Genomic DNA, 27536 nt, shown 5'->3' with positions numbered 1-27536 from the left:
TAGTCTCTTATGTATGAACCCTTAAAGCAGGAGTGATGAGTTGTGTTTTGAAATCCCTCACAAAATGATCTCTGTTGATGTCCTCATACATTTTTCTAGCTTCGAACATGTCATCCCCACAGAGGCCTTTGCCTCTGCACTTTGTCTTGAAGATGAATTATCTAAAGTCAAGGTGTTCACTGAGGAACAGAACAGAAAGGCAATTACAGGCTGACTCACCACACTGTACCTGAGAGGTGTGTAGACGCAGATAACTTGGTTATATCCTTTATAGTTACATTCCCTCACTGGGTGGGTAAGGCCTACACACACACTTATCACTCAGGCACGCAGGGCGAGGCTGATCCACATTACCATGTCAGTGCAGAAACCAAAGATGCTCCTACAGTTGTCAAACTGATGATGTGGCCTTTATTATGATCCATCCGACGGTAGGAACATCACAATCAACACAGAACAGCAGCAAAACACATGCTGCTTCAGATGTGGGTGTGGCAAAACAAGAGCTGAACTAAAGCTGTTAAAGCAGCAGGGTTATGACTAAACCTGTTATAAATTTCCAAAAAACATGACTTCTGAGATCACTTTTGCATCTGACTTGTGAGGAAATTTGAAATTGTTTGTAAAAAAATAGCAAAAAGGATCCTTGGTCTGTCAACACCACATGTATGTTTTCAGGTGAGCTGTCACGGCAGATCTGTCTCCTCCTAGTGGCTGGATTGAGACTGCAGCTATACAGAGTAAAATCACTTAATTTGAAACTGTTCAGTTTCTTAAAAACTCAGATGCTGTAAAGGTTTAGGCATCTCAAAAAAGGAACTGTAATACAAGGAAGCTGTTTGTTCTGCTTATTACTAACATTGCTATTTACATTTTGAATACACTGACTTGAAAGTGCACAGTTTCAGTTCAGCCTCTTTTTCTGAAAGTGAAGAGATCAATGCTTGAACAGTCGCTGTCTGGAAACCGTTTAGGCTTCAGCATAGACACAGTGTTGATAAAATTGATTCATTATTCATAACCCAAAGCAAATCAGATAAAGGTCTCATCATGTTTATATTTGTCATGCAGGCAGCACCAGTCACATCTGTAGCTTATGTGTATTGTGTGAGATCGTCAGTTAGCCAGTGAGTCCAATTTGTTTAATCTCACTTGTAGTTTTAACAGTTTTAGTTTGAATATAAAGAAATGTCCTTCTGAAATAACAATTAAGCAAATATAACAATTACCTTTGTGCAAATATATATCTATAGCTGCTGAGGGATTTATGCAAATATACAAATGTTGATTTGACCCAAAAACTTTGGGGTCTTCTGCCTCCTCATTTAACTGAAGGTCAACTCTGTGGCGGGTAAAGATGACACAGGAGTCCAGGATCAATGGCTCAGAGCTCCGTCATCAGGAGGGCTCTGAGTATCTTCTCTCTGTCCAACCTCATCTCCTCTCCACTGTGAACACAGAATGATGTTTCCATTGTTATACCTGTTGGTTTCTGATAGATAAAACTCTGCTGTTTTGAAAAAAAATTAAACTGTTCAACAGTTGCAAAAGTATGAGGAAAAATGCTGAAGCTGGACAAACTGGGGAGCAGATAAACATTGTTTTTTAGACTTTGCATTAATATGCTATTTTAGTTATCAAACTGTCATTAATTAAGTAAACTGTAAAATTCTTTAACCCTCCTGTTATATTTGTTTCTTAGGGACAGCAATAAAGTTCCTTGGTCAACTTGATCCAGTGCATATTTAATGATATAAAGTGTCAGAACATTTTTTTTATCTCATTATTAACTCCATTACTAACCATTTAAATCAACATTCAGTGCAATGGTGTTCTTTAATTCTCACGCTCATTGCTCAATGAGGATAACTCACTAATTTTTCATGAAAATTCACGTTTAAACTTTTTTGAATGTACAATGGAAAGACCTAAATATAAATACAATAGTTTTACATGACTTAGATTTTTGTTTAGTGTATTTTAAAAAAATTTTTTTTTTTTTTTTATGTAGTGATGTTGATAAATTAACCCGAGATACCTCTTCTGTCACATGCTTTCCAGATTTTGCTCCACTTGTCCCACACTGCCCCAATGGCTGCCAGCTTGTTTCTAAAAAAACACTTGAAACATTTTTTTTTTCAGATTTTGGAACTTTAAATTGGGTCAATTTGACCCGCAACATATCAGGAGGGGTCACATGGCTGCTACAGCTACTGTGCTAAGCTAGGCTTGGAAGCTTTGAGCAGGATTCGTGTGTTCATTTTGAAAATAATAAGTACATTTAATCACTGCCTTACTATTGTGCTATCACAAACTCACTCTCCTGGGTGTTGAAGTGTCGACCTTTACAGGAGATAGGAAACAAAGGGTAGATCAATCTTAGCCATTGCTAGCCAAACTGCTAGCTTAAGTGTACATTTTTAAGCTGGTGTTTATTTCAGTTCTCTAGTTCTAACAAATGAACAAATGGCCATTTCAACCCAAATGACACAATATTATAACGGACTAATAAAAAATATTGGATGGTCATATTTTGTTTTCAACTTATTTTTTGGCCAACTTTCAAAACATGTGTTATCTTTGTGCTAAACTGTCACATTGTTTAAAGGTGGCGCTATACAATATCCAGTGAAGATTCACAAAGAAGCTAGCTGTTGTCCTATACATCTTGTAAACAATGTTGTCTTATTTTGTAAAATAATTATGTAATTTAGGGTAAAAACAAAGATTTAAACGTAAAGGTTTTAACCAAAAGATTTTAGTTTGCTATGCAGTTAGTTTTGTGTAAGTTTCAGCAACCGTTGAAAACAAGAGGATGATTAATTTTCATTTAACTGTTGAATTGTTATAGTCATTTTTGTAAAGCAAAAATGCTGAAAACTTGAGTGTTCCAGCTTTTCAGATTTGATCATTTACATTTTAATTTGAAGACTTCTTAACCCTCCTGTTATGTTCGTTTAGCAATAATATTCCTGGGTCAATTTGACCCGGGGCATATTCAATTATCCAAAAGTGTCAGAAGAACCCCAAAAAATCCCAATAAACATTTTTTTAATCTAATTTTTAAATCCATTACTAACCATTTAAATCAAGATTTAGTCCATTAGTCTTCTTTAATTCTCTCAGATCATGGTTCAATGAGGATAACTCACTCGCTTTTCATTAAAATTCATGTTAAAACTTTTTTTTAATGTACATTGGAAAGCCCTAAATATAAATACAATAGTTTTACATGACATAGATTTTTGTTTATTTTATTTTACAACTTGAATTGTTTTATTTTTTAAGAGGTGGTGTTGATAAATGAACACGACACGCCACATGCTGCCCAGATTTGCTGCATTTAGCTGGTTTGGAAGGCATATATTGTCTAAAATAGATTGTAAAAAGGGTCAATTGGACCCCCAACATAACAGGAGGGTTAATGAATTTATTGGGAATTAAAACAGAAATTCCATATACACATTTATAATCTGATAGGTAGATCATTAAATAACATAAGATTCAGTATATCACTTTTATGTTTTTGCATCTATACACAGGATTCCCAACAATCGTTCTTAGTTGTTTCAAGAAGTTAGCAAGACTATTAGAGGAAAGCTTAAGCAAAGGTAAGAGTGACCAGGGTGAACGTTTGGAGTGTAAGCCATGTTACCTGTCATTATGTGCAGCAAGGTAAGGGACCAGGTGAGGGATGGAGCTACGATAGTAAGAAGGAGAGAGGTGGGGAGAGGGCGAAGGAGAGGGACAGCATGGACCACCCAGCTCCAGGGCTGGCATATTATCCACCTGGAATACACATCAGTGTATACACACACACACCCACACCCACACACACACACACACACACACACACCCACACACACACACACACACACACACACACACACACACACACACACACACACACACACACACACACACACACATCCCTTTTGTGTAGCTACAGGTGATGCTTAGAGGCTTAACTAATGCCACAAAAGTGTTGTGTTATGCATCAAACAAACATGCATTATTTACTGTATTGTGTGTGCATGTGTAAGAGTGTGTACATGCTACCTGTGGATATATGGATGGCTGTATCTGTTTGTCCAGTGAGCTTGTAGATCCTGACTTCATTGTACTCTGGGAAGAGATGGCTGCAAGTGCTTCTGGGAGATTATCCTCATCTTCATGGTTACTGATGAGCATTAAAATCAGAGAGATTTACACACCTGCAGATTGTTCTGTGCAAAATGTCAGAGAGGAGTTTGCATTTGTTTAGCATGAATTATCTATTTCAGGAGTGCAATTTCCCCCTTAGAGCTCAGTAATCATAGCTGATGTGGACTCACAAGCTGAACTGTCTGACCAGTCGTTTTCTGCGGGTGGTGCTTGTGTTGGATTTGGACTGCAGAGAGTCTGTCGTCAGATTCCGGTCTTGGCGATGTGGCGTTTTGTCTGCTGTCAGACTGGATGCAGCTGAGTCTTGGGAGGAGCTTTGATACCTGAAGACCAGAGTTTTAAAAAGGGGATTTTAAGTCTTAACAAGCATGTGCAGAGAACTGAGTCTGAAAGTGTAGAAAGGATGAAGGAACTGGCCTTTCATTGAAGGTCTGGTTTGAGTTCTTCCCTCTAGGCGTTGTTGGAGCTTCCTTCTTCATCATGGAGGAGAAAAAGGACACTGCTGTTAGTTACACTGCACAAGTATCAGAAATTGAGGTGAAAGTTTGGTACTCACCCTGAAGGCTGCCTCCATCTGGGCCTTAAGGATGTTACACTTAACATGGTCAGGGTGTATCGCTGGAGACGCAGGAGGGTGCAAAGACTTTTCCGACAGCTGCTTCTCCTCTCCCTGGCAGCAGAACAGAAGAGAAAAGAAGGTTAAGAAACTGGGGCAAGTCCTTATTGTGAGCAATGTGGGAAAACAAGCATGTGGGAAAAGTCTTTGACCTTGTTGTCCATGTTGATATGCAGTGAGGGCCAGGGGGCAGAATCACTATCTGACTCCAGAGCCTTGAGCAGAGACTGAGAGATGTCCAACCCATCTGCAGGGCAGGGAGGGGCTCGACGCTCTGACACACACACAATTGTTTACGGAGAAAGATAGGCAACATTTGAATTCATGTAGCAGCACTATTTATGGACATTTTCTTAATTTTTCTTTGGCACAAAAGGACATGGATATTTTGGTAACAGCTGTTTACCAATCTGGTGGGTTCAATGTTGGAGGAAAGGCAATGCAAGTGTCTAAACTGTGAACTGTATTAATGCGTTATATCGCTGATTTACACCAACACAAGCACATGTTTACAATCACTTTTGTGCATAAACAAAATAAACAAAGCAGTTCAGACTGAAAAAATGTGTGGATCAATACAATCCAAAAGGTGTTTTTCCCTATGAACCTTTGTGGTATGAGGTCAGATCCAGCGGTGGACAAAGTACACAGCTTCATTACTTCAGTCAAAGTATAGATACTCCAGGTCAAATATTACTCCAATACAAGTGAAAGCTGTTCAGTCAAAATATTACTTGAGTTAAAGTACTGAAGTACTTCCTTTTAAAAATACTTAAGTATTCAAAGTACTTCTTAAAAAATCTCAAAACTTTGTATTTTCACAAAGCATGAGTGCAGTCAAGAATACATAGTAGTACATTCTGTTACATTATGTTTATTTAGAAACATTACCTGAAATCTCTAAAAACTATACCATGGAATAAAAACAGAAACTAAGTTACTCCAAGCACAGACAACTTAGTTTGAAATGTTCATCTGGAAACAAATGTTACGTGGCTCAACACGCTTTCTCAGGTTGGACACTGAATGTTTGTATGTTTGGGCAGAGTGGGAAACAGGGAGAACATTTCAAACGCTACGTATCATTCTTCATTTCAAAAACCTCTAACAGGGGCTGAAGTTATGGAGATGGGTGCTCAGGTAGAGAATTATAGCCATCATTAACACCTCTGAATGAACTGCCTGATCTGAGTGAAACATGTTCTGTGTTTGCTCCACGTTCAGCTGTGGAGACGCACGATATACAGGTATGACTAAACCACTGAGACAAACAGAACTACACAAACACATTTTACTGTCTTAGGGATCAGATTTCAGAAAAGAGAAGGAAATTCATGAGCTGACTTCAAAGCAAAAGTAGTGAGTAACTAGAGCATTGATAGAAATGTAGTGGAGTAAAAAGTACAATAATTGTCTTCTGAATGTAGTGGAGTAAAAGTGATAAGTGTCCCCAAAAAATAATACTCAAGTAAAGTACATATACTCAAAAAATGTACTTAAGTACGGTACTCAAGTAATTTTACTCTGTTACTGTCCACCACTGGTCAGATCTACAATGAAGGTGATTGAGATGTTTGTTAGCTTCATTTTTATAGATTGTACATTTACATCCACTTAAGAAAATGATAGAATTTCAGCAACAAAATGTTTAATCATGATATTCACTGTGTAATGCTTATGGTCAAATACTGCATTAAAAGTTTGCCTGAATAAAACTAAAACTATCTGCATGGCAGGGTAAAAATACCACAGGGTATAAGCTTACATTTTCTGAGTATCTACTTGAGTTGATCTCAAGTTAATTTGTGGCTTCAGGTAGACTCAGGTATACTAATCATCTGTATTTATCTCAAGTTGCAGCCTTTTAATCATGAGAATTCCCCTCTAGGTGGTATTGAGACTTCGCTGCAGCACAGAAAAGAAAAATAATTAGGTAATAAACATATTGCAGACACTTCATGATGAAGAGAACACAGGTCTGACAGATATCCACCAGAGGTATCTATATCAGACATTAGTCCTGAAGTTAGCTTGTGTACACTTTGGTAAACCTGTTTCAGAGTGTATATGAGAGCCTGAGTAAATATAGTCTTTCTTTATGAGGTAAAGAATAGGTGGTGGGTTATATGGTGTGCATTTATATTAGAAATCAGTAGACAGACACTGAGCATACTCACTATTCTTGTGTGTGTGCGTGTGGCAGAGCATTTCCTGGCTGTGTGTGTGGCGTCGGTGATGGTGGTGGAACTTGCCGGAATACGAAGTCTCATTCTCTTCAATGCTGAACTGGTGGTCTGAAGCAGGACCGCTCAAAGGGAAACTGAAGATGATATGCAATCAAAACAAACTCCCCTGAACAACAAGGCCATTAAAACAGCACCCTCGTCATCTCGACACACCATGATGTTCTCATTAAATCATCATTCCCTGGCTTCTAATAATGTTAACTAATGACTCTGGGTTTTGGGGCATTTTTCTTCAACAATTACCATGCAACTGTAAGAGTGGGCTTAAGTTATGGGGCAAAGGACAGATCTTTAAACATTTTTGCATTGATAAACTTTTTGTTTATTTACAAAGCAAAATGGCAACATCCCTAAGCAGAGTGTGATTCAAGTAAGAGTTAAAGAATAAAAGGCAACACACAAAGACATAAAACAAATTGGCCACATTTTCTGTAAACAGTTGATTACAATAACCATAACCATGTTCACTCAAAATCCAAACTTTTCAAAGCACAACACCACATTTGCAGGATTCTAGTTTATGCTTTGATTTCACACTTAACGATATGCTATATATCTTAAAGCAGCTTAATCCCTAAACCAGCACACACTATATCCCTTCCACCTGCTGAGAAGAACTTCACTCACATTTGCATCACTTCATCTCACCCAGATTAAAGTGATTTGGATAAATTAGCTGTCAGAGAAGTAAACATACAAAGGAACTAAATCCACAACTATGATGACAGAAGAGTGTTCATTTAAACAATGAGAGCAACCAAACTTAATCTTTGTTTCATTTTTCTTACAGTGTTGTCTTATAGATAATATCAGTCTGACTCTGTGTATCTGTTTATAGAGGAACAGAGGAGAGTGTCTGTGTTTGTGGAATAAAGGAAATAGGAGACTGATTGAGGTCAAAATAAAATATCTGAGCACACAAGAGCACAAAGAGTTGACTGTAAGGTTTTGTGAGTCCTTGGTATCGAAGCTGTGGGCTACAACTTGAGCTCCCTCATTTAGTCTTAGTTTGTTTACATTTTGGTACATTGTCAGTCACAATACGCCCAATAAACCATTAGAAGCTCGATTTGTATTTTACATATTATGAATGAACAGATAAATATTTCCAGCTTGTAGGTTAAAGAAGAAAAACAAAATATGATAATTCTGAGGCAGATTCTGCAGTTGCATGGTGCAATTTTTTATCAATTTCTGAGCACTTTTGTGAGGTTTATTTAACAAGACATGAGGAACTAATTATAATGAACCTGCAAAGGGAAGGCACTCTCTATCTAAATGTGTTAAGTTAAGACTGAGTAATGACCCCGAGAAGGAGTGCATTTTTTGGCCCAACTTATAAGAGACACACTGGGCTCAGAGATTCTTAATTGCTTCAATCAGCTTTGCATCCATGCCAAGCTGAATCACAGAGGAAAACTACGAAACTAACATCCTTCTGATTCAGACTATTGTGATGTTTCTGTCCCTAGCTCTTGCAGTATCTTTGACCTACATCTCCCCCTTTGCGTTGCCCTTTAACGCTCTCTGGACCTCCCGTGAAGCGATGAAAGGCAGTTTTTGGAACATGTTATGAAGGTGTACACTGAAACACATGAGCAGATGTTACACATGGGGGATGACGGAGGTAATTAGGACAATGAGAGCACAGCATTTTTCCTCTTTGGAGTCCATCAGAAGAGCTTCCACCTTTGGGACATCAGTCTGTGATAAGTCTCAGAGTAAAGAGTCTGGGTGTGAAAACTCAAACAGAGGTCAGAGTGCGGTCATGACCTTATCCCTGTAAACCACACTGATGGATCCTGGGAAGGCGCCGCTGGTTCGTTCAGGGACAGGAGGATGACTGGACATGGGACCAGCTGCCTCGACAGTAGGCCTGAACATGACAGGGAGATGACGATCCAACACACGCACACATGCAATGGAGGCAGACAAGACACACATGAGGATTATGAGTGACATGACACAACAAATGATGAGGTGTAGCAAAAATGGAACGTTGGATGATGTCTAAAACCAAAAGACCCAGTATGCTGTCGGTTGTCTTACCTGTGTGACGGTGTGTGTCCGGAGGGCTGCAGGTACACTGGAGGTGTAAGAGCGGGGTGGGGTGAGTGCCACGGCTCGTGGCCAATAGGGATGTTGTGCTGGTACTGGAGGGGAGGAGACAAGACGGATTTGAAGGACGCTGAAATTAAATGTTGTCACAAGGCTGGAGCCAGATCAGCAGCTGCGTGTGTGTGTGCATGTATGTCTATGTGTGTGTCTGTGTCTGAGGGTTATCTGAGGTCACTCACTGGATGAAGGCTGGGATCAGGGCTGGCGTGAGAGCTGGAAAAGAATGAGAATAATCAGTGATAGCAGGTCAAAAAGAATAAATGACAACAATTACTTTGTTGAGCTTTTTCTGTGACTATTCCCTTCTAGGGCTATTTCAATGGTCAGTATCAGACTATGTAGGACTTTTTCATTCCTATCTTTTTATTTGAGTTGGAGATCAACTAGTACAAAACATTTCACTGTTTTTTCATTTACAAATTATCAAACTAAAAAATCTGATCAAACAAATGAAGTGAAAATTGTTTTTACCTGATATGAGGCTTGGCAGGAGAAATGGAAACTGACAGAGCAAGACACAATATCAATTAGAGACAAGCAGAAAATGGAAATCTATCTGTCACTTTATCTTAATTTATCTGCTTTTGCAAAGGGTTATGTAGTATAAATCTATCTCTCAGTTTGGACTTTTCATGGGCACTCGTATCTTCATTCATTTTTTTTATTGCGGGGCTCAAAAACAAACCATCCGACAAATAAAAGGTGTATGCTCGTCAACACTGACAGCCCTGAAGTAAATACAGTGTTCAGGCTGCACTTGGTCATTCATGTATAATAGATTATGGAGAGACAGAGGCTTGTGAGCCTGTGAAGCTGCTGTGGCTCACAGAGGGAGGGAAGTGTGGAGGAGTGGAGAGTGCTGCAGGTGCTTTTGACAAAGCAGAAAGGTGACACTTAAGTGGAACAAAAAGGATCTTTTTCATTATAAAGAAATACAGCTTTTAAATTTGTCTGAACCTTATCCTGCTGAACTATCACTTAATTACAGATATTTTTAGATTTAAAAACTGCTTGAAAAGACAGTCAATTCTACCAGATACAACTTTACATTTCCTGGTCAAATATCATGTTCAATAGTCTTTGCATTGCAAATTGAATGTGTTCTAAGGTGCAATCAATTTCAACAGTATGTGAACGTCATGCTAACACGCCCAGGTGCACTCAGGAGGGCACAGGTGCTGTTAACAGTGTGCTGATAAGACTCACCTTTGCCCAGTGACTGTGTGCGGGAGGGATATCTCTTGCTTGGCCTTCTCTCAAACGTGCTTGCTCTCCTCAGTCGGCCTCCATGAGTGGCCTGATACTCTGTCTTACCACTAAAAAAGAAACACATGAAGAGAAAATAGAGTTATTAAAACTGCCGCTACAATACAGTCAGGGGGGTTTGAAGAAACTGATAACTTTCAGAACATTGGTTTTGAAATTGTTGGTGAGAAACTACAGCCAAAACAATTGACTCTTACTTTAACTAATAAAAATACATTCCTCTGCATTAAGTCTGACTTTATGTTTGACCCAATAGGTAAAAAAAAAGAGTGAAAATGTGGGACACTGGTGGCCTAGCGGTCTAAGCGCCCCACATACAGAGGCTACAGTCCTCGTCGCAGGGGTCGCCGGCTCAATTCCCGGCTGGTCGACCATTTCCTGCATGTCTTCCCCCACTCTCTACTCCCTACATTTCCTGTCTCTCTTCAGCTGTCCTATCAAATACAGGCAAAAAGCCCAAAATATAACTTAAAAAAAAAAAAAGTTAAATGTACAAAAAACACATGGGTGAGAACATCGTTCATGTAAAAATGAAGCTGTAAACACCTCAGCTATGCTGGAGGCTCTGTGGTGGCCTAGAGGCCAACCACTCACATGTTTTCTGGAACTGCTCTAAGATAAAACCATTGTAATGGAATTTTGTAAATAAGACTATAAGGGACATTTCAGGTTATGAGATTCCAAAAAGTTGTGTTGTCATGTACTTGGGAAACATTGAAGAGACTGTTCAAGGAAAGGACAGGTATTTGATTAAAATTTCCCTCATAGCCAGTGAAAAAGCTATGACCAGAAGCTGGTACAAAGAGGAACCCCTGAAGAAAGAGCACTGGTTTGAAATCATTCAGGATATCTATGTAATGGAAAAGCTGACGTACCAACTAAAGCTCAGAGGACATACCCACGACAAGAACTGGAGGAAATGGACCACATACATGGAAAGTGAGAACAACAAATAACTGAACTGTTTCAAAGTGACTAAGAGGGAGGACTCACATACTAGAAATTTCCCTGAAAACGTTCATGTGTGTTCACGTATTATACTATAATTGTTTTCTAAAATGAAAACAAATAAAAATAAAGTATAATAAAAAAAATGAAGCTATAATAATCTTACAGAGGGATGCAAACACTTTGTTCTGACTATTATAGAGTGATAAATCTGTGACAAAGACGAGTAAAATAAATAAAATCAAGGGAAAACATTAAAATTTAAATTACAAAAAAATATATATATATATATATATATATATATCAAATTGATCCCGCTGTGTTGTTTTAAATATTTTTGACACCACATTCTACAGGTGTCCCCATTTCTGCTTTAGACACTTGCTGTCTCAGTTGCTCTGACAAAAGACAGGAGAGCCTGTCATGTGTGTGAGTTTCTTTGACCGTCTCTGATAATCATCAGAAGTAAACAAACAATATGAAGGGGATATTTTAGTCGCCATAGGAACAGATCCATGTAACCATAGATACACTGTAGCCATAGATACAAAGACTCTGTTTTATGTGACACACTTTCCCCCCTGTGTAGGTATCAGTCATGGCCCTGTCTACCTGAGTGATTTCACTTTTGTTATTTTTCCTCAGTGAAGTTTCAGCACTTAATAACGCACTTTACACTGAATGGAGAGTGACTCTGTGAATGTGCTCTACCTCTGGGGCGCTGCTTCAGCTCAACAGTGACTCCATCCACTGTTCTGTTCTCTCAATCAAGGCACACAAAGCCCCCCAAAAAAGATTATTCAAAAACAGGAAAAAGTGCTATACCTGAACCTGAAGCGGGACCCGAGCCGCGTGAAGTCACTGCGGCCTGCTTTCCCCGTGGTTGGTTGACGTAGCCGGAAGAAGGCATGGCCCTCCACAGCACACTTCCACAGGTGTTTGCAGCTCTTGGCGCTGGCCAGCTGGAACACAAACGTGTGCTCCTGTTCCCGACCCTGTGTGGTCAAAACAGCCAGTTAGCCACCTGATGTGTTTGTGTGTGATTTTATATGCTGGGATGAGTTTGAGGGCAGAACAAACCTGTTCATCATCCTCCACCACGACCAACGTGAGCCGACTCTTTTTAAAGTCCAGCCGAGTGATTTGGGCCTGAAAACAAATCGAGGACTATACATTAGTACCTGAGTGTTATACAAGCTGGTTGTTAAGATGAGATGATATTTTAAAACTATATTACTTTTAAATATTATTACTATTTCAAAATATATTTTTTGATTTTTTTATCTTTACTTTGTGACACATTTTAACAGACTTTTTCTCTCTTGAACTTCAAAACCAAAAGTCAGCTGTTTAAGGCTGTATGGTTAAGTTCTAATAATAATAATAATAATAATATATTTCATTTATCACGCACTTTACATTTGGAAAAAATCTCTAAGTGCTACAGGGCATAATAAAAGGGCAGTAAGAATAAAAAATTGTTAAAGACACTGTTGAATAAAAACAAGTAAAAGCAGCAGGGAAGGTCAGATAACAACTATGGATAAAACCAGGGAAATAAAAACTAGGGAAATGCCCTCTGATACAGAAACTTTTTTAGTCCCTTTTTAAAAGAGTCGATGGTCTGTGGTGCTCTCAGGTGGTCGGGAAGAGCATTCCACAGTCACGGGGCAGCGGAGGAAAAAGCCCGGTCTCTCCATAGTGCGGAGTCTGGTGCGAGGGCAGGGTTCTTGTAGTTCTTTGTCATCCTTCACTCTCTTTTTTCTGTTCCTTACTCTATCACTGTCCTGTCTTTTTGATACAGGCATTAAAAGCCAAAAAATGATCCGAAGTAAAAAGTAAAACAATTTTCTAGCTTTTTCTTCTGGTGTAACATGGGAAAGTCAGGATCCAGACCAACCAACAATGTGTGTTTTATTAAGAGTTAAATGTTACAAAGACTCTGAGATTAAGTGCTTATCGTTGATCATCATCTGTCCACACCATAGACTGTATAAAATATGGACGTAGTATCTGTGACGTCACCTATCTGTTTCTGAAGTGCTGTTTTGAGGCCAATGAGGTGGGCTTTGAGCCTCCTAGCCAACAGCTACAGTGTTCCCACCTGTCAATCAAGCCAGCTGTGCCTCTCATTGGAAGACTCGTAATCTCAATATCTTCAAAATTGCTGCGTTAGAAAAAATTCACCCCCCCTACAGTGTGTGCGGATCGAGAAATGAGCTATCCAGACTACACTTGTCTTTTGTACCAGGCTGTTAACATGTTTATTTCTGCTGTAAAGATCGTCTTTTTTGAATTGGTGTGTATGTGGTTTCCGGTACTTCCAGGGCCAGCCTCAAGCAGATCCTCCATGAACTGCAGTTTATAACACTTCCGTATTGGACTCATATTTTTCGACCGGAGGTTGCCGTTTGGTCAACACGTTGTATAATAATGGGCATTGCAGTGGGGGAGAAGTGAGATTGACTACCCAGGGCCCCAAAGGAAAGAGGGACATCAACAGGCCTGAAATTTAAGAATAGTTTTTGTTTGCATTTTTTTCTCTCTGAGCTGTTACTGTGAAAAGTAAATTAATATTGGCTGGAGAAATTAAACTCAAAATTAACTCTATTCTGAAAAGACGCAAGGTCTCTTTCTGAGGGCTAACTCAACCCAGCTCAATTAGCAAATAAGTTCTTCTGAATGAATTAACATGGCTATGATGCAGAGGTGTCAAGTAAAGAAGTACAAATACCTCGTTACTGTACTTAAGTAGAAATTTTGGGTATCTACACTTTACTGGAGTAATTATTTTTTAGCCAACTTTTTACTTCTACTCCTTACATTTTCACGCAATTATCTGTCCTTTCTACTCCTTACATTTGAAAAATAGCCTTGTTACTCTTATTTCATTTTGGCTTGTCATCTTTTTAAAAAAAACACATTTATGTACAGTGACATTCCTATAAAGGCTACTGATAACAAGCCTGTGAAGTTTGACTTTTTGCACCATTACAATACTTATAGGCAACTAGTCATCATATCTTCTACTCCATGAAACACGTTAATGCTCAGTAGAACACATATATGGTTCTTTAATGTATTTGCATTGTATGAAAATGCGTTCATTTTCAATGGGCATGAACGCGTCTGAAACAGGGGCAACCCAAATATTTCAATATTAACATATTAATATAACATTATAGTCATTATGGCCTTTAGAAACATGTTTTTTTGGGAGGTGGGATAGTGCACTATAGGCCCCTGTGGTGCAGCCTAAGCTTTTGTCCTTAATGGCATTTTTTCCCCTTACATTACTTTTACTTTTATACTTTAAGTAGTTTTGAAACCAGTTCTTTTACACTTTTACTTGAGTAAAAAGCTTGAGTTGATACTTCAACTTCCACAGAAGTTTTTAAAACCCTAGTATTTATACTCCCACCTGAGTAACGAATGTGAATACTTTTGACACTTCTGCTTTGATGCAGATGTTGCTGAAGAAATTCCCCATTGGCCCTCTGTAGTTATTTATGGTTTATTAATTATTTTGAGCTGTTAATGCATCTCTCTGTACTGAGATGTGGTTATAGCTTGGTTATATATTTGTGCAAGGTTGGTTTGGGCTGCAGTGGTGGGGCCCAATGAGTTATCTTTTCAAATAAAATGTCTCAACACTGAAGTGTGAAAATACATTTTCTAACACCATTGGTTTGTTGTCCTTTGAAATCAAAATGTAATGTGTGTGTTTTTGTCTTTGTATCGTATGTCTTAAAGCAGATTGTCCCCCTATACTCAACTACAACATAAACCTGTCTTGTTGTTGAACTGAGAGATGTTTTAAAGTTGTTTTACTTCCTCAAAAGCTAAAAAATTTTAATGACTCATCTTATATTGTGTGAGATAAAAACATGTTAATCAAATAAAAGCCTTTCTCAAATTGTAATTCCTCTCCCTCATGATGCACGGTACCCACAAGCTTGATGTTAATGTTACAGGTGTTTTTTTGTGTTTAATATTTTTACATTTTTGGTATCTGTGAACGTAAATCAATATTTGCAACTCTTTCACTAGCTTCCTTTTTTTTTTAAAGAAAAGGAATTAATATGCTGAGTCAACTAACCCTTTGCTCATTCTCATTGGAGCATAAAGTCGTCCAGGTTTGTTTAGATCTAATTAAACAAACCTCTGCATTCAGTACACTTACCAAAAGAAGAGGCCGATTTTGTTGGAGCCTTCAAACACTAAGATGCCGGTGGGAGTGAGGCCTAGTGCGTATTCTCCCCCATCTTTGCCCTGAAAAGACAACACACACCTTTAGTTCTCAAACACACCTGTGAGACTTCAGATAATGAAACATACAAACACACCTTAACAAAGTGCATATCCACTCCGTACAGCTCCAGCCACTTGCACTTGTTGAGGAAGGAGATCTCGGCTTGAGACGGGCTTTGTCCCCTGTGGATTTTAAAACAACACACCATGATGAGTTTTCACAACCCAAACATCACTCCCTCCACCACCTCGCCTCTGACACTGTGACAAAGACATGTATCCATAACGACATTTCATGATCTCTGCTGGTCATAGGTGTCATCTCTAAGGTACATGCTGAGTGTTTAACCTTCCCTGACTGACTCAGACTTCTTGTGTGCACGGATGACGGTGAACTCAGCGTGGGTGCGTCCTTGTGTGGCTCAGTCAGCCCGGTGAAGCACAACATATGTGTATGTAATCTAATCCGAGATGGGAGCAGTCAGACTGCAGCTGGGTTAAATACTGCTCCGAATCAATCAAGACCCTCCAGGGATTAGTCCCTTAATCCTTCATACAGCCCAGTGAGAACGGGGCTGAGGCGGAGGAGGCGAGAAGGGAGGGAGAGTGAAATGTAGACGCCCTCATCAGGGGGCACGCTGGCGTGGGAAGTCAGCAGCAGAATGACTTGCTTTCCTGAATGTGTTCTGCTTTTTTTTTCCTATAGTTTAACCACAGAGGAGACCAACCTGCGCAGGTAAAATCGCTGCTGTGCCCCCACCAAATATACAAGTCCACATGTTTATGTGCCTGGGGTTTTAGTGGTACAATTTCTTCAATTTGAAATGTTAAGCAAAAGACACTGAAGTCACGAAAACCATCAAACTCACCTGAGATCTATCCACCTGCTGAAGATGTCTGCCTCCATGGCCTCGCTCTGTTTGGGAGAGAAGCGGAACTCGGACACCAGGACAGGAGAGTGCTCCAAGGGGTCACAGTCTCCCAACTCACCTTTACAAGGGAAAAGACATGTAGAAAAAGCAATGAAGACAAGCAACAGCTAAACTGCAATAACAATGCATCATGAATTAATGCAACAAACTGGTGGCCAATGTTTGCAAACTAAACATGCTGGGTGGATCAAAAGATCAGGCTAGGTTGAAGAGGGTCCACAGGTATGATAAGTCAGAATAGTACTGCAGAAAAGTCTCTGCAGTTCAGATGCAAGCTTGCTCATCTGGTTCAGATTGTCATAAAGGTTATGGGGAGGAATGAAACCCTCTCCTTCCAGTCAATATATGAGCAGTCTGCACTCAGGCAAGTTCAAGTGTTGTCTGACACATCTCACAGCCTCCACTCTCAGTAAGAACTACCAACTGGCAGGCGATACAGAATCCTGCATTACAAACTGATCTGTTGAAAATTCACATGTGCCGAGGTCAATCGAAACTAAAATAATGTAGCCTTATGAGTTTTACATAAGTGTCACAGTGTTCCTATCAATCCTATCAATATGGTAAATGTGTATCACATGTTATTAATGGCTGTTATTAGTATATTGTTTGCTTCTCAGTTTATATGTGGATTGCTGTTTTTCTGTTGTATTTATTTGTTAATATGACTGTGGAAGCAACTAAATCTATATCCTAACTTATCCAATCATACCGTACCGTACCATACAGTATTGCATCCTATCCTATTGTATCCTATCATACTGCAGCATATTGAATCAGATTGCATTCTATCATATCATACTGTATTTTTCTTGTCTTGTACCTTTTTCACATTGTATTGTATTTCATTGTGCTTTACATTGTGGAAACACTTGGACAGCCTGACTCATTTCACATGACCTACAGTCACACTATCATTTACAATGATCCAACACTTGTCACCTGTTGCCATCGAGGCCTATGTAAGTTTCATAGTGTGCCTTTAAAGTTGTACCACATTACACCGTGTTCCAAATCATTATGCAAGTTGCATTTTTTGTGAATATTTTAAAAACTATGTCAACAGTCGTTTTCAAATTTGCCAAGAAGTCAGATAGTGAATATATTTCTTCATCTGTGTGGTTAAAATGATGCTTTTCAAAGTATGTTGGCTGTATTTTCAAATAAATGCAGAATCTGTGGAAATGAGCGTGCCAAATTATTATGCAAGTTGGTGATAACAGCATATAACTTGTGAAAATTAAAAACTAGGCACAATTTTGAATAATAAAGAAGATAAATTACAGTAATGGCAAGAAATACAGCTCAAAAGAGCATCTTTGGAAAGCCATACAAGGTACAGCACACAGAGTTAGCAGAGAAGTCATCAGAAACCTCACTATATCAGTTTACCAGTGACCTCTGACCCTCACTGTTAGAAAAGGAGGTTATATTGGACATTAGAGGAACACTTTAGATTTGAAATGTTTAAAGACATTAACATTTTTATTTTGTATACAAATGTAAAGAAAACTGTTGTTTTTGTTGAAGTTTGAATACAGTTGTAGTGAATATTAATATTTTCAATCAATAGAACATTAAAAATGGTGCTTAATTTTTAATTTTCACAAGTTATATGCTCTTATCACCAACTTGCATAATAATTTGGCACACTCATTTCTGCAGATTCTGCATTTATTTAAATATACAGCTGAAAAGCATCATTTTAACCACACAGTTGAAGAAATATATTCACTATCTGACTTCTTGACAAATTTGAAAACGACTGTTGAGATAGTTTTAAAATATTAACAAAAATGCAACTTGCATAATAATTTGGAACACGGTGTATGTGATCATAAATCACAACACTGATAAAACAGTTGATGTCCCAGAGGCTGAGTACAAGGTCACATGCAGTAATTAATTCTGTAAGGCATCATTTGCTCTCTAATAGTTGTCAATCCTACTGTGGGGAATTTACATTTGGGTCAATCTTGGACAAAGCAGTACCGGCTATCTCTTTGCTGATCTAGTCCCATACACAGGTTAGTGGTGTTTTCTGATAAGAAATCACATCCTGCTTCCTTTAAACTGTCCATCAATTTCCTGAATCTGTAAATGAAACCTGATTCAGCAGCGTGCCGTAAATCATGCTTCATCCGACACAACCTAACGACTCTTGAGAATTCTTTGCAAATAAGGATTGAGACAAGTCCCTGTTCAAAACTGCTTTACCACTAAATGTTAAATTTACCTCTAAATAAATAATCAGATTCATAAAAGGAGAAGTTCCCATTTTTAAATCTGCATGTTGAAATTACATCCCAGTAGAATGAATGTTGATAAATAGCCTCCCAAGGCATCAAAATTGTAACAAAATACTTTTGAGAACAGCTCATAGTGATGTGAAAAATGCATGATTTATGGGCATTAGGAAAAACAAATTGCAATCAGTAAATATAAATGAGTGTGTGAAGTCTACTTACTTTGTAAACAGTATGCCCCAAGCTCCACTGAGACATCATACGGACATTTCAACCTGATCAAAGGGAAAGAGACACAGGTGGTGGGCTGCATTCATAAATGTGTTGGAAAGACATTAAAGTAGCCTCTGTGTGTATGCACGTGTGTGTGTGTGTGTGTGTGTGTGTGTGTGTGTGTGTGTGTGTGTGTGTGTGTGTGTGTGTGTGTGTGTGTGTGTGTGTGTCAAGGAGGAGAGGAGCAACCTTTTTCCTAAAATAAGCAGCCCTCTCCTGTTCCTGATCTTGAGCTTTATAATAGAGTTGGACTCAGGGGATCCGTGGCCCAGATAGAGCCGGGAGGAGAGAGAGGGGTAACACTCTGTCTGAGTGTGTGTGGTTGTGTGTGTGTGTGTGTGTGTGTGTGTGTGTGTGTGTGTGTGTGTGTGTGTGTGTGTGTGTTTGTGCATGCTGGTTTGTGTTTGTGTGCATGAAAATCAGGTTTCACACTACAGAAGTCCCCAAAACTCGAATGTGGGTGACCTGTGTGAAACGACCTCAGGTAGGTGTGTTTATCACACTTAATCTACAGAACCAAAGGGATGACTTGTTTCACACTCACGAGGACAGACATTTATTGAAGTGGATGTTTCTTTTTTTCTGTTCCAGTTAAGTTGAGGTCAGATCTGAGCATGTTGATCAAAGCTTATGGATTTTAAAGGAGCGTATCTTAACCCTTTAAACATCCCTAGCATCTTCAAAGTGCAGAGTTTTACATTTCTGTATTTAATTCTGTTTATGTATTCACTTTCACAAGTCTTATCAGAAATTATTACAGTTATTTACTTTTACTCCACTGAGCAGTCAACGTGTCTTCATCTTCCTTTCCCCCTCAATAATGAGGTCAAAATGCCCTGAAGAACAACTCGTTTAATATTCATGCAATTTAACTTTTATAGCCAGACAGTTTTTTTTATTCTCCCTTTTAATATATTTCTGTAAATGTTACGGGCTGAAAACATCCTAAATAGTATTCTGTTTGATGTCATTTTAACTTTAGTAACACAGTGAAGTATTTAAAGCCTGGAGGCACTGCTTTGTTTGTCTACAGCTCTTCATCTACTTGTGAAAGTCTTCATTTTCTATGTGTTATACTTTGTTTTATATGTTAGCGTGAAACTCATGGTGTAGTTTAGCATTGTTAGAAATTGTGTTTAAACAAAGGTCTCTAGGTCTGAGGGATGTTTGGATGCACACAATGCATTTAGAGCTTAAGAGATCAAAAATAGATGAGTGCAGACACTCTGACAACTTGACTTTAATCCCTTATAACACGTTGAGTTTTATGAAACGGGAGGATAAAACAATCTTCAGCATTTTTCCTCATTTCTTTTTTGCATGGACGAATAAATGTTTTGCTATCTCGATCAATAAGGAATGATATGACTTGCTCATGAGGTCCAGAAGTGTTATGATTGGTCAAAACCTCAGCCCTTCTTTAACAGTATTCATCCTTTTTCATTTATCCATGTAGCTGCCTGACTGCATTATCTCAATTTCATCTGTATTCATACCCAGCATAACTATCATATTTCTCCCCTTTCCATGTACCGTCTCTGACTTATTATTAGCTCAGGTGACACAACTCCTACGAGGCCGTCAATGCACCTGACCTGCTGAAATGGATCACTTCCTCCTCTTCCTACGTTCATCTCTTCTGTCTGATCCATCCATTCTCACCTTTGATATTTATTGAAGGGTTGACACCCCTCTAATTTCTCGCCACTAAGCTAGCAATCTGTTAGCTTATCTTAAGACAATACTCAGTAACCCCAAGTCGAGTCAAAGTCAGATACATGACCACCAGGAACACAGAATAGTATGGAAGCTGAGAGGGGAGAGTGGGAAATTAAATGAGGCAAAGGGCCTGACAATAGTCCAACCCCTGACAATAGCCTGGGTCCATGGGGTGTGCAATTTAACCACTACACTTAACAGGTCTCCTAAGGGGCGCCGTTTGTAAAGTTGTGCACACTGAAATTAACAGCAACATTTCTCCACATTTAGCTCCAAAACGTCATAAAAATGTGGGGTGAATTTTTAAAAGTGATTTTTTTTAATCACATTTAGAGGAATATTAGTGATCTTCACATGTAATTTTGTTGTAAGAAACATATTAAGTTAAAATCTTTGTTAAATCTTAATGCTAAATCTAAATGTTAAATGTTAAATATAAATGTTAAAAATAAATATAAATGTTAAATATAAATATAAATGTTCAACGATAAATATAAATGTTGCTCCGCGATTCTAAATATTTAGCTGATATGCGGCAGTTTTAATTTGCATATCAGCTAAATATTAAAGATCGCAGAGCAACATTTAAAATGTATATTTATATCTAACATTTATATTTATATTAAACATTTATATTTAACATTTATATTTAACATTTAAATTTATATTTAACATTTAAATTTATATTTAACATTTATATGTATTTTTAAATCTATATCTAATATTAGGATTTATTTTAAACATTTAGATTTATATTCAACATTTATATTTAGCATTTATATTTAACATTTATATTTAACATTTAGCATTTATATTTATATTTAACATTTAACATTTATATTTATATTTAGCGTTTAGATTTATATTCAACATTTAACATTTATATTTATATTAAACATTTAACATTTATATTTATATTTAACATTTGTATTTATATTTAACATTTAGTATTTATATTTATATTTAACATTTAACATTTATATTTAGCGTTTATATTTATATTCAACATTTAACATTTATATTTATATTAAACATTTAACATTTATATCTATATTTAACATTTGTATTTATATTTAACATTTAGACTTATATTTAACATTTATATTTATATTTAACATTTAGTATTTATATTTATATTTAACATTTAACATTTATATTTATATTTAGCGTTTAGATTTATATTCAACATTTAACATTTATATTTATATTAAACATTAAACATTCATATTTATATTTAACATTTGTATTTATATTTAACATTTAGACTTATATTTAACATTTATATTTATATTTAGCATTTGGATTTAACAAAATTTTAACTTAATATATTTTTCTCAACAAAATTAAATGTGAAGAAGATCACAAATATTCCTCTAAATGTGATTTAAAAAAAATCACTTTTAAAAATTCACCCCACATTTTTATGACGTTTTGGAGCTAAATGTGGAGAAATGTTGCTGTTATTTTCAGTGTGCACAACTTTACAAACGGCGCCCCATAGTCCCCTAGTATCTATCAATAGTTATTTTTTCAAATAATATCAAACTTTTCTCTGCTGCCAGGAGTGACCTGGGTCCTTTTGAATTTTGATTGGCCTACCCGGGTGGCAGCCAAAACCCCAAACTACAATTGGCTATTTGATTTTTTTAGGCTCCTTGTAGTTCTCTTGGTATTTCAATGAAGCACATTTTCTTTCGTTAGTGTGTAAACTTGTGACTTTGGACAAACATCTTCCTGTTATGTCCTTAATTATCAAGCTTAGAAGATTTTAATATGCCACTCTGCGGCAAAACTGTAAAGTTAAAAACTATACACAGGAATGTAACATCTGTGATACGTTAGGGTTAGTGGTAAAAGTAGATATGATAAGTGGATAAGGAAAGTAAATAATTGTTCTTCATTTGTGTGTGCGCACATTTAGAAAGTCGGTGCCTCCGTTGAGCCACCCCAGTCAAAAAGTCTAACTCTCCCCCTTCCTTAACATACACATGTGTCTGTGGTTACACTTCACAGTAGTTCATGTCAGTGTAATGTGACTTAACAGCATAGAGGAACTTACTTGCCAGAGAGAATATCTTGTCGAAGTTGCAACACAAACAGATACCTGTTGGTTTAAAAAAAAGAATAGTGAGAGGCAGAACATAAATCAATTGAAGTATCCCTGGTCTATCCTTATCCCTGACACATAATTTGTTTTAACAAGTCTCTGTCCGTTTAGCCTTGATTTGAATCTGCCCACAGCAGCAAAGTAATTAGCCCCATATCCCCCCTCGGACCTCGACACAGGGCTCCTGAGAAAACAGCGTGTGTTGTACTCTGTGTGTGTGTGTGTGTGTGTGTGTGTGTGTGTGTGTGTGTGTGTGTGTTTGAAATTTTTACCTTGTAAATTCCTCACGCAGGTTATTTGGCTCTGAAGAGTAAAATTTCACTCTGAAGAACAGTCTGTATGGAGGCCCATCTAAGAGGAACAGAGACGGGGAATAAAGGGTAGATAAAAGTGTGTGAGACACGATGGCAGGATGAAGAAAAAAAAATAGGTAGACTGTTTTCAAAATCCATTTAATTAAATTTTCATAAATGTGATAATTTTAATCCACTTTATCTGACTGCATCTTTTAACATTTGTCACTGCCTGTGAGGCCATAAATCTTTACTCACCAGTATTTCCACTCAACTTACTCTCATGCCTCTTTCCTGTTTTACTTCAACATCAATCATGAGCTCTACTCATTGAAACACGATGCAGCAGACAAGTACAATATTAATTCATCTATTCTTCTCCGTTAGGGGCTGGTGAACAAACAAGGGTACGGCTCCTAATGCTCGTGTTAATCACCATGTCAACAACGGATAATGCAGCACCTGCTCCCCACTCACCTGCTTCTACATGCACATACAGTACACTGCACATTTTCCTGCTCACACGCACAACACAACACAACACAACACAACAACACAACACAAGTAGCCCTAATTAGAAAACAGGCAAAATGAGCTTACCTCGGATCTGTTTCTTTATAAACTTGGACATATCCAGCCAGTGCTGAAAAAGATACAAAAAAACAAGGTGATGATGAGGCATGTTAGAGTTTTGTCTGCTATTATAGCACAAAGAGCTTGTTACTCACTGAGACTTGTTCTGTGTCCATGTACTGCAATCCAAAGTAGTCTGTCTCAACCAGATCTATGTGATACATGATCTGATCAAAAAGGTCCTGGCCTTTGGATTTACTCTGCAAAAGATCAAAGAAAATACAAAAGTTACAGCTTAATTTGAGATTATTAAAAGTTCCTCCGCTAGGGTAGCCTGATAGATGTATCAGTTGCATCTTAGCACACCGATATGGGCCCATTCAGATATTAGTTGATATGAAAACTCAATTTCCAAAATGTGTGATTCAGAAAAAATGTTTTGGTTGTTTCAGATATTGTCAGAAAAGCACCCTAAACTCCAGAGATTTCTCAGAACCATCTGTAGCACATATAGCAGAGCATTACTAGATGAATTGGAGCAGTAGTATTGGTTAAAAGTGTTTAATATCTTACATTTTCTTTCATTTTTTCCTTAATGTTTTGAAGAAACAAGTCTTTGGGTATCTTTGTATAGTCATTTTGTTGCAAAAACCCACTAAGAAAATATCTGAAGTACCTAAAGTCACAATATCAGCAGCTGTATCAGCTCTAGATGATTATTATTCTGTGTCAGTATCAGTCTCAAAAGTCACATATTAGTCAGACTCGAGGACTGTAGATCTGGATTGACCTTCCCTTGTGTTGATTAACCAGGTCTTTAAAGTAGTCCGGAGGATTCTGGATTTGCCATTCCAATTCCCAATTTAAGCATGAAAACAAATTAGAAGCAGACCGGCTGTCCATCATATCAGCAAACCCTGCAAGGCAAAGACCCTCATTAAAGCCTCTGACAATAACACACATGATTTACTGCACATACACTCAACTACTGCAGCAGTGTTGTGTCTCAAACTCCAGACACAGGCAGATCTTTCTCATCACCCTGCGAGAAGAACTCTCTCCAGTTTGACCCACATAACAAACAGTGGGTGTGTAGAAAGATAACAACCTTGTACTTTGGATCCTGATAACCCATCTAAACTTCCTGGTGTGTGTACGAATGTGTGAGGAAATCAGGGGTATTAAGGGGCGGGGGACAGAAACAACAAATCACCAGAACGCTCTTGCTTATTCTGCAGCAGGCTGACTGAAATCATAGCCAGTATCACATACAGACAGTGGATATATTACTGTCCCTGTTTTCTTTCTTTTGTTTTGGCTTCACTCAGCCTGAAGTGACAGACTAATGAGCTTTAATAGGCAAGTTTCAGCTCTGTTCAGTGCACCTGACATGAACAAACTTGTTCCTACACACCTGTGACTAAGCCAGCCAGCTTGACAAGCCCTTTGTCATTTCATTATTGAAATGGTAACACCTCAGAGGAAGCAGTGGCTGTGTATTATTGCTTTAACCTCCCTGTAGGTAGGTTTGAGACACTCTTTCTACACTATTCCCTCGGACTGGAGGTGACGCATGAAGGCTACAGCTTCGGTGACACATAGACAACCTTTGAAATGAAAACATCTTTATGAGGAGCCACTTACGCATGAATGCCCACACACTCGCTCATCAGCCCACCTGCCCCCCTCGCACACTCGTGGCGCTCGTCTGTGACACAGAGTCCCCACAGTGGAAAATCAGATTTGGGAGTCAGGGAATAGAGGAAGACAGAGGGAGATGGATGAAGGAGAAAAAAGGAGAAGAAGACAGAAGAAAAGGACGAGGAGTGTGAAAGAGTATGATGACATGCAAGGGGAGCACGACAGAGGGGATGTGAAAGAAGATTAAGAGTGGAAGGAGGGAGAGATTGCTGGCGGAGGATCAGATACAGGAAAACAGCGAGAAGAAGAAAGTGAGAGGGAGATGCTGTGGGAGAGCAGAACACGAGGGGGCAGCTTCAGGTCTGGACTTAGATTTCCCTGCAGTCAGGATGGGGAAGTAATGTGATGGATTGGCTGATCATAACACCATCTGGAGCTGCACCTCTTACTGTACGCTCAGAGGCACACTCACCAACAAACACTCATGCAAAATAGACTACTAGGGTACTAGGCGGTGAAACTTTGGGAACTTATCCTTGCTGACAGAAGCATTTCAGCACACGTTGCTGATCTAAGACATAAGGTCCAACTTAATGATCAGCATGATTGATTATTTATTCATTGTATAGCACCCTTGAAAAAAAAAAAATTCAAGTTAAACTGAGAAAAGCTTAAAAATTCTCACCCTTCAGAAACGTGAACCAATATGTTTTGGGAATTTGGATGCAAAATCTAGTCTCTGCTGCTGTTCATTTATTTCTGCTTTTAAGTGGGAAATTGGAGGGAAAATGACTCAGTTTTACCTTTCTATTCAAGATGTGATCAATTCAACTTTTGCTTCAATTACATTGAGCTGTTCGTATGCACGCTGCCTTCTTTCATTTTGCACTTGAAAAGCTGAACATAAATTAGGAGCAAGCAGATTGACTCCTGGCGTAATTGGATAAATCATAGCCAACTAAATCTCAGCAGCAGTGGTCCCTTTCTTCTTTTTTCCATGGGACCATCAGGAACCTCTGCAATGTCCCTAAAGGGGGCCTGGGCCGCAGTTTTACATACATTGACCTATAGGCTACCACCTATAGTCCTGCTCCATGAACTGTTTACACACTGACAGCCACTGTAAACACACCGGACAGGCTACAGCGCACTCACAGGCAAATCCACATTGACATCCGAGCCGTCCAGCAGCAGGACGCGGCAGGTGATGGTGGTCCTCGCGGTCCCTGCCGCTGGGATGTGGACCGACGCCCCCCCGCTGACCACAGCAGGTGCGTGGACGACCTGCTGCTGATGGGCCAGCAGCAGGGGGTTCCCGGTCACCCCTCCTCCCCCCCCTTCTCCTCCCCCTTTCCCATCCAGTTCGTCCCTCTCTCTCGTCTGGAAGCGGCTCCGGGAGCGGCGGCTGAACGTCCGGCGCAGAAAGCCCATCATCTTCCCGATCCACAAGGCGAAGAGGTCCGCGTCGCGTCCGTGTAAAGTGCTCCACACAACAACCCGTGCAGCCGGGGTCCTGCTTTTGCTGGTGCCGCCTCCTTCTCCTCCTCGTCCTCCACGGGGCGAGGAGTCACTTAGCAGGCACGGAGGAGACTTCAGGGCTGCCGATCGCTCCTCAGGCTGGATGTCGGCTGCAGAGGGGGCACCCCGGCCGCATACTAATGAAACTAACACAGATCGACCACCGAAGAGCCAACCAGTTGATTTACAATCATCCGGCCGGGTGTGGACGACAGGACTGTGTTACGGAAATACAACCAGCCCTCCTCCTCCCCCTGTCCTGTCCGCTCCCGTGCACCTGCCTCCTGCTCTGCTCGCTGTTGCGCACAGACTCTAAAATCCCGGAGAATTCCCGTCCGACGCTCCGCAGTGGGGGCTCCAGAATCACACGGGTCCGGGGAGGGTCGAGGAAAGTGTTGACACCTCTGGACTGGGTCGGACCCTGGTGGTTGTTGTTGCTTATCCACACAGGCGAACCGAAACTAGACTACCTCACAGGTAAAAGTCAACCAGCGAAACTGGGCAAACAGAGTGATCTGCGCCTGCGTAAAAACACAGCGCAGAACAAACTTCTGTTCCTCCCGACACACCGACCCATTAGAGCCAGACAACCAGCGCCACCTGTCTGTCATGGGTCCGTCTGGCG

General features: G+C 39.1%; 1 protein-coding gene across 1 annotated transcript; it reads right to left on the bottom strand.

The window, feature by feature from the left end:
- Nucleotides 1-391: 391 nt before the first annotated feature.
- Nucleotides 392-27488, bottom strand: epb41l4b (erythrocyte membrane protein band 4.1 like 4B). Its single transcript, XM_034698421.1, is given in 23 exon segments — nucleotides 392-1448; nucleotides 3656-3789; nucleotides 4060-4180; nucleotides 4335-4487; nucleotides 4582-4637; nucleotides 4721-4834; nucleotides 4933-5054; nucleotides 6958-7100; nucleotides 9076-9179; nucleotides 9324-9357; nucleotides 9616-9646; nucleotides 10351-10460; nucleotides 12184-12353; nucleotides 12439-12507; nucleotides 15538-15630; nucleotides 15705-15792; nucleotides 16479-16599; nucleotides 19010-19062; nucleotides 22839-22883; nucleotides 23159-23237; nucleotides 23780-23822; nucleotides 23908-24012; nucleotides 26549-27488. Coding segments are annotated over 23 exon segments (2331 nt in total). The 5' UTR covers nucleotides 26828-27488; the 3' UTR covers nucleotides 392-1384.
- Nucleotides 27489-27536: the final 48 nt, after the last annotated feature.

Source organism: Notolabrus celidotus, chromosome 12 (assembly GCF_009762535.1).
Source record: "Notolabrus celidotus isolate fNotCel1 chromosome 12, fNotCel1.pri, whole genome shotgun sequence".
NCBI lineage: Eukaryota > Metazoa > Chordata > Actinopteri > Labriformes > Labridae > Notolabrus > Notolabrus celidotus.
The sequence above is the reverse complement of the archived record's forward strand: the minus strand, read 5'-3'. Positions and strand labels throughout refer to the sequence as shown.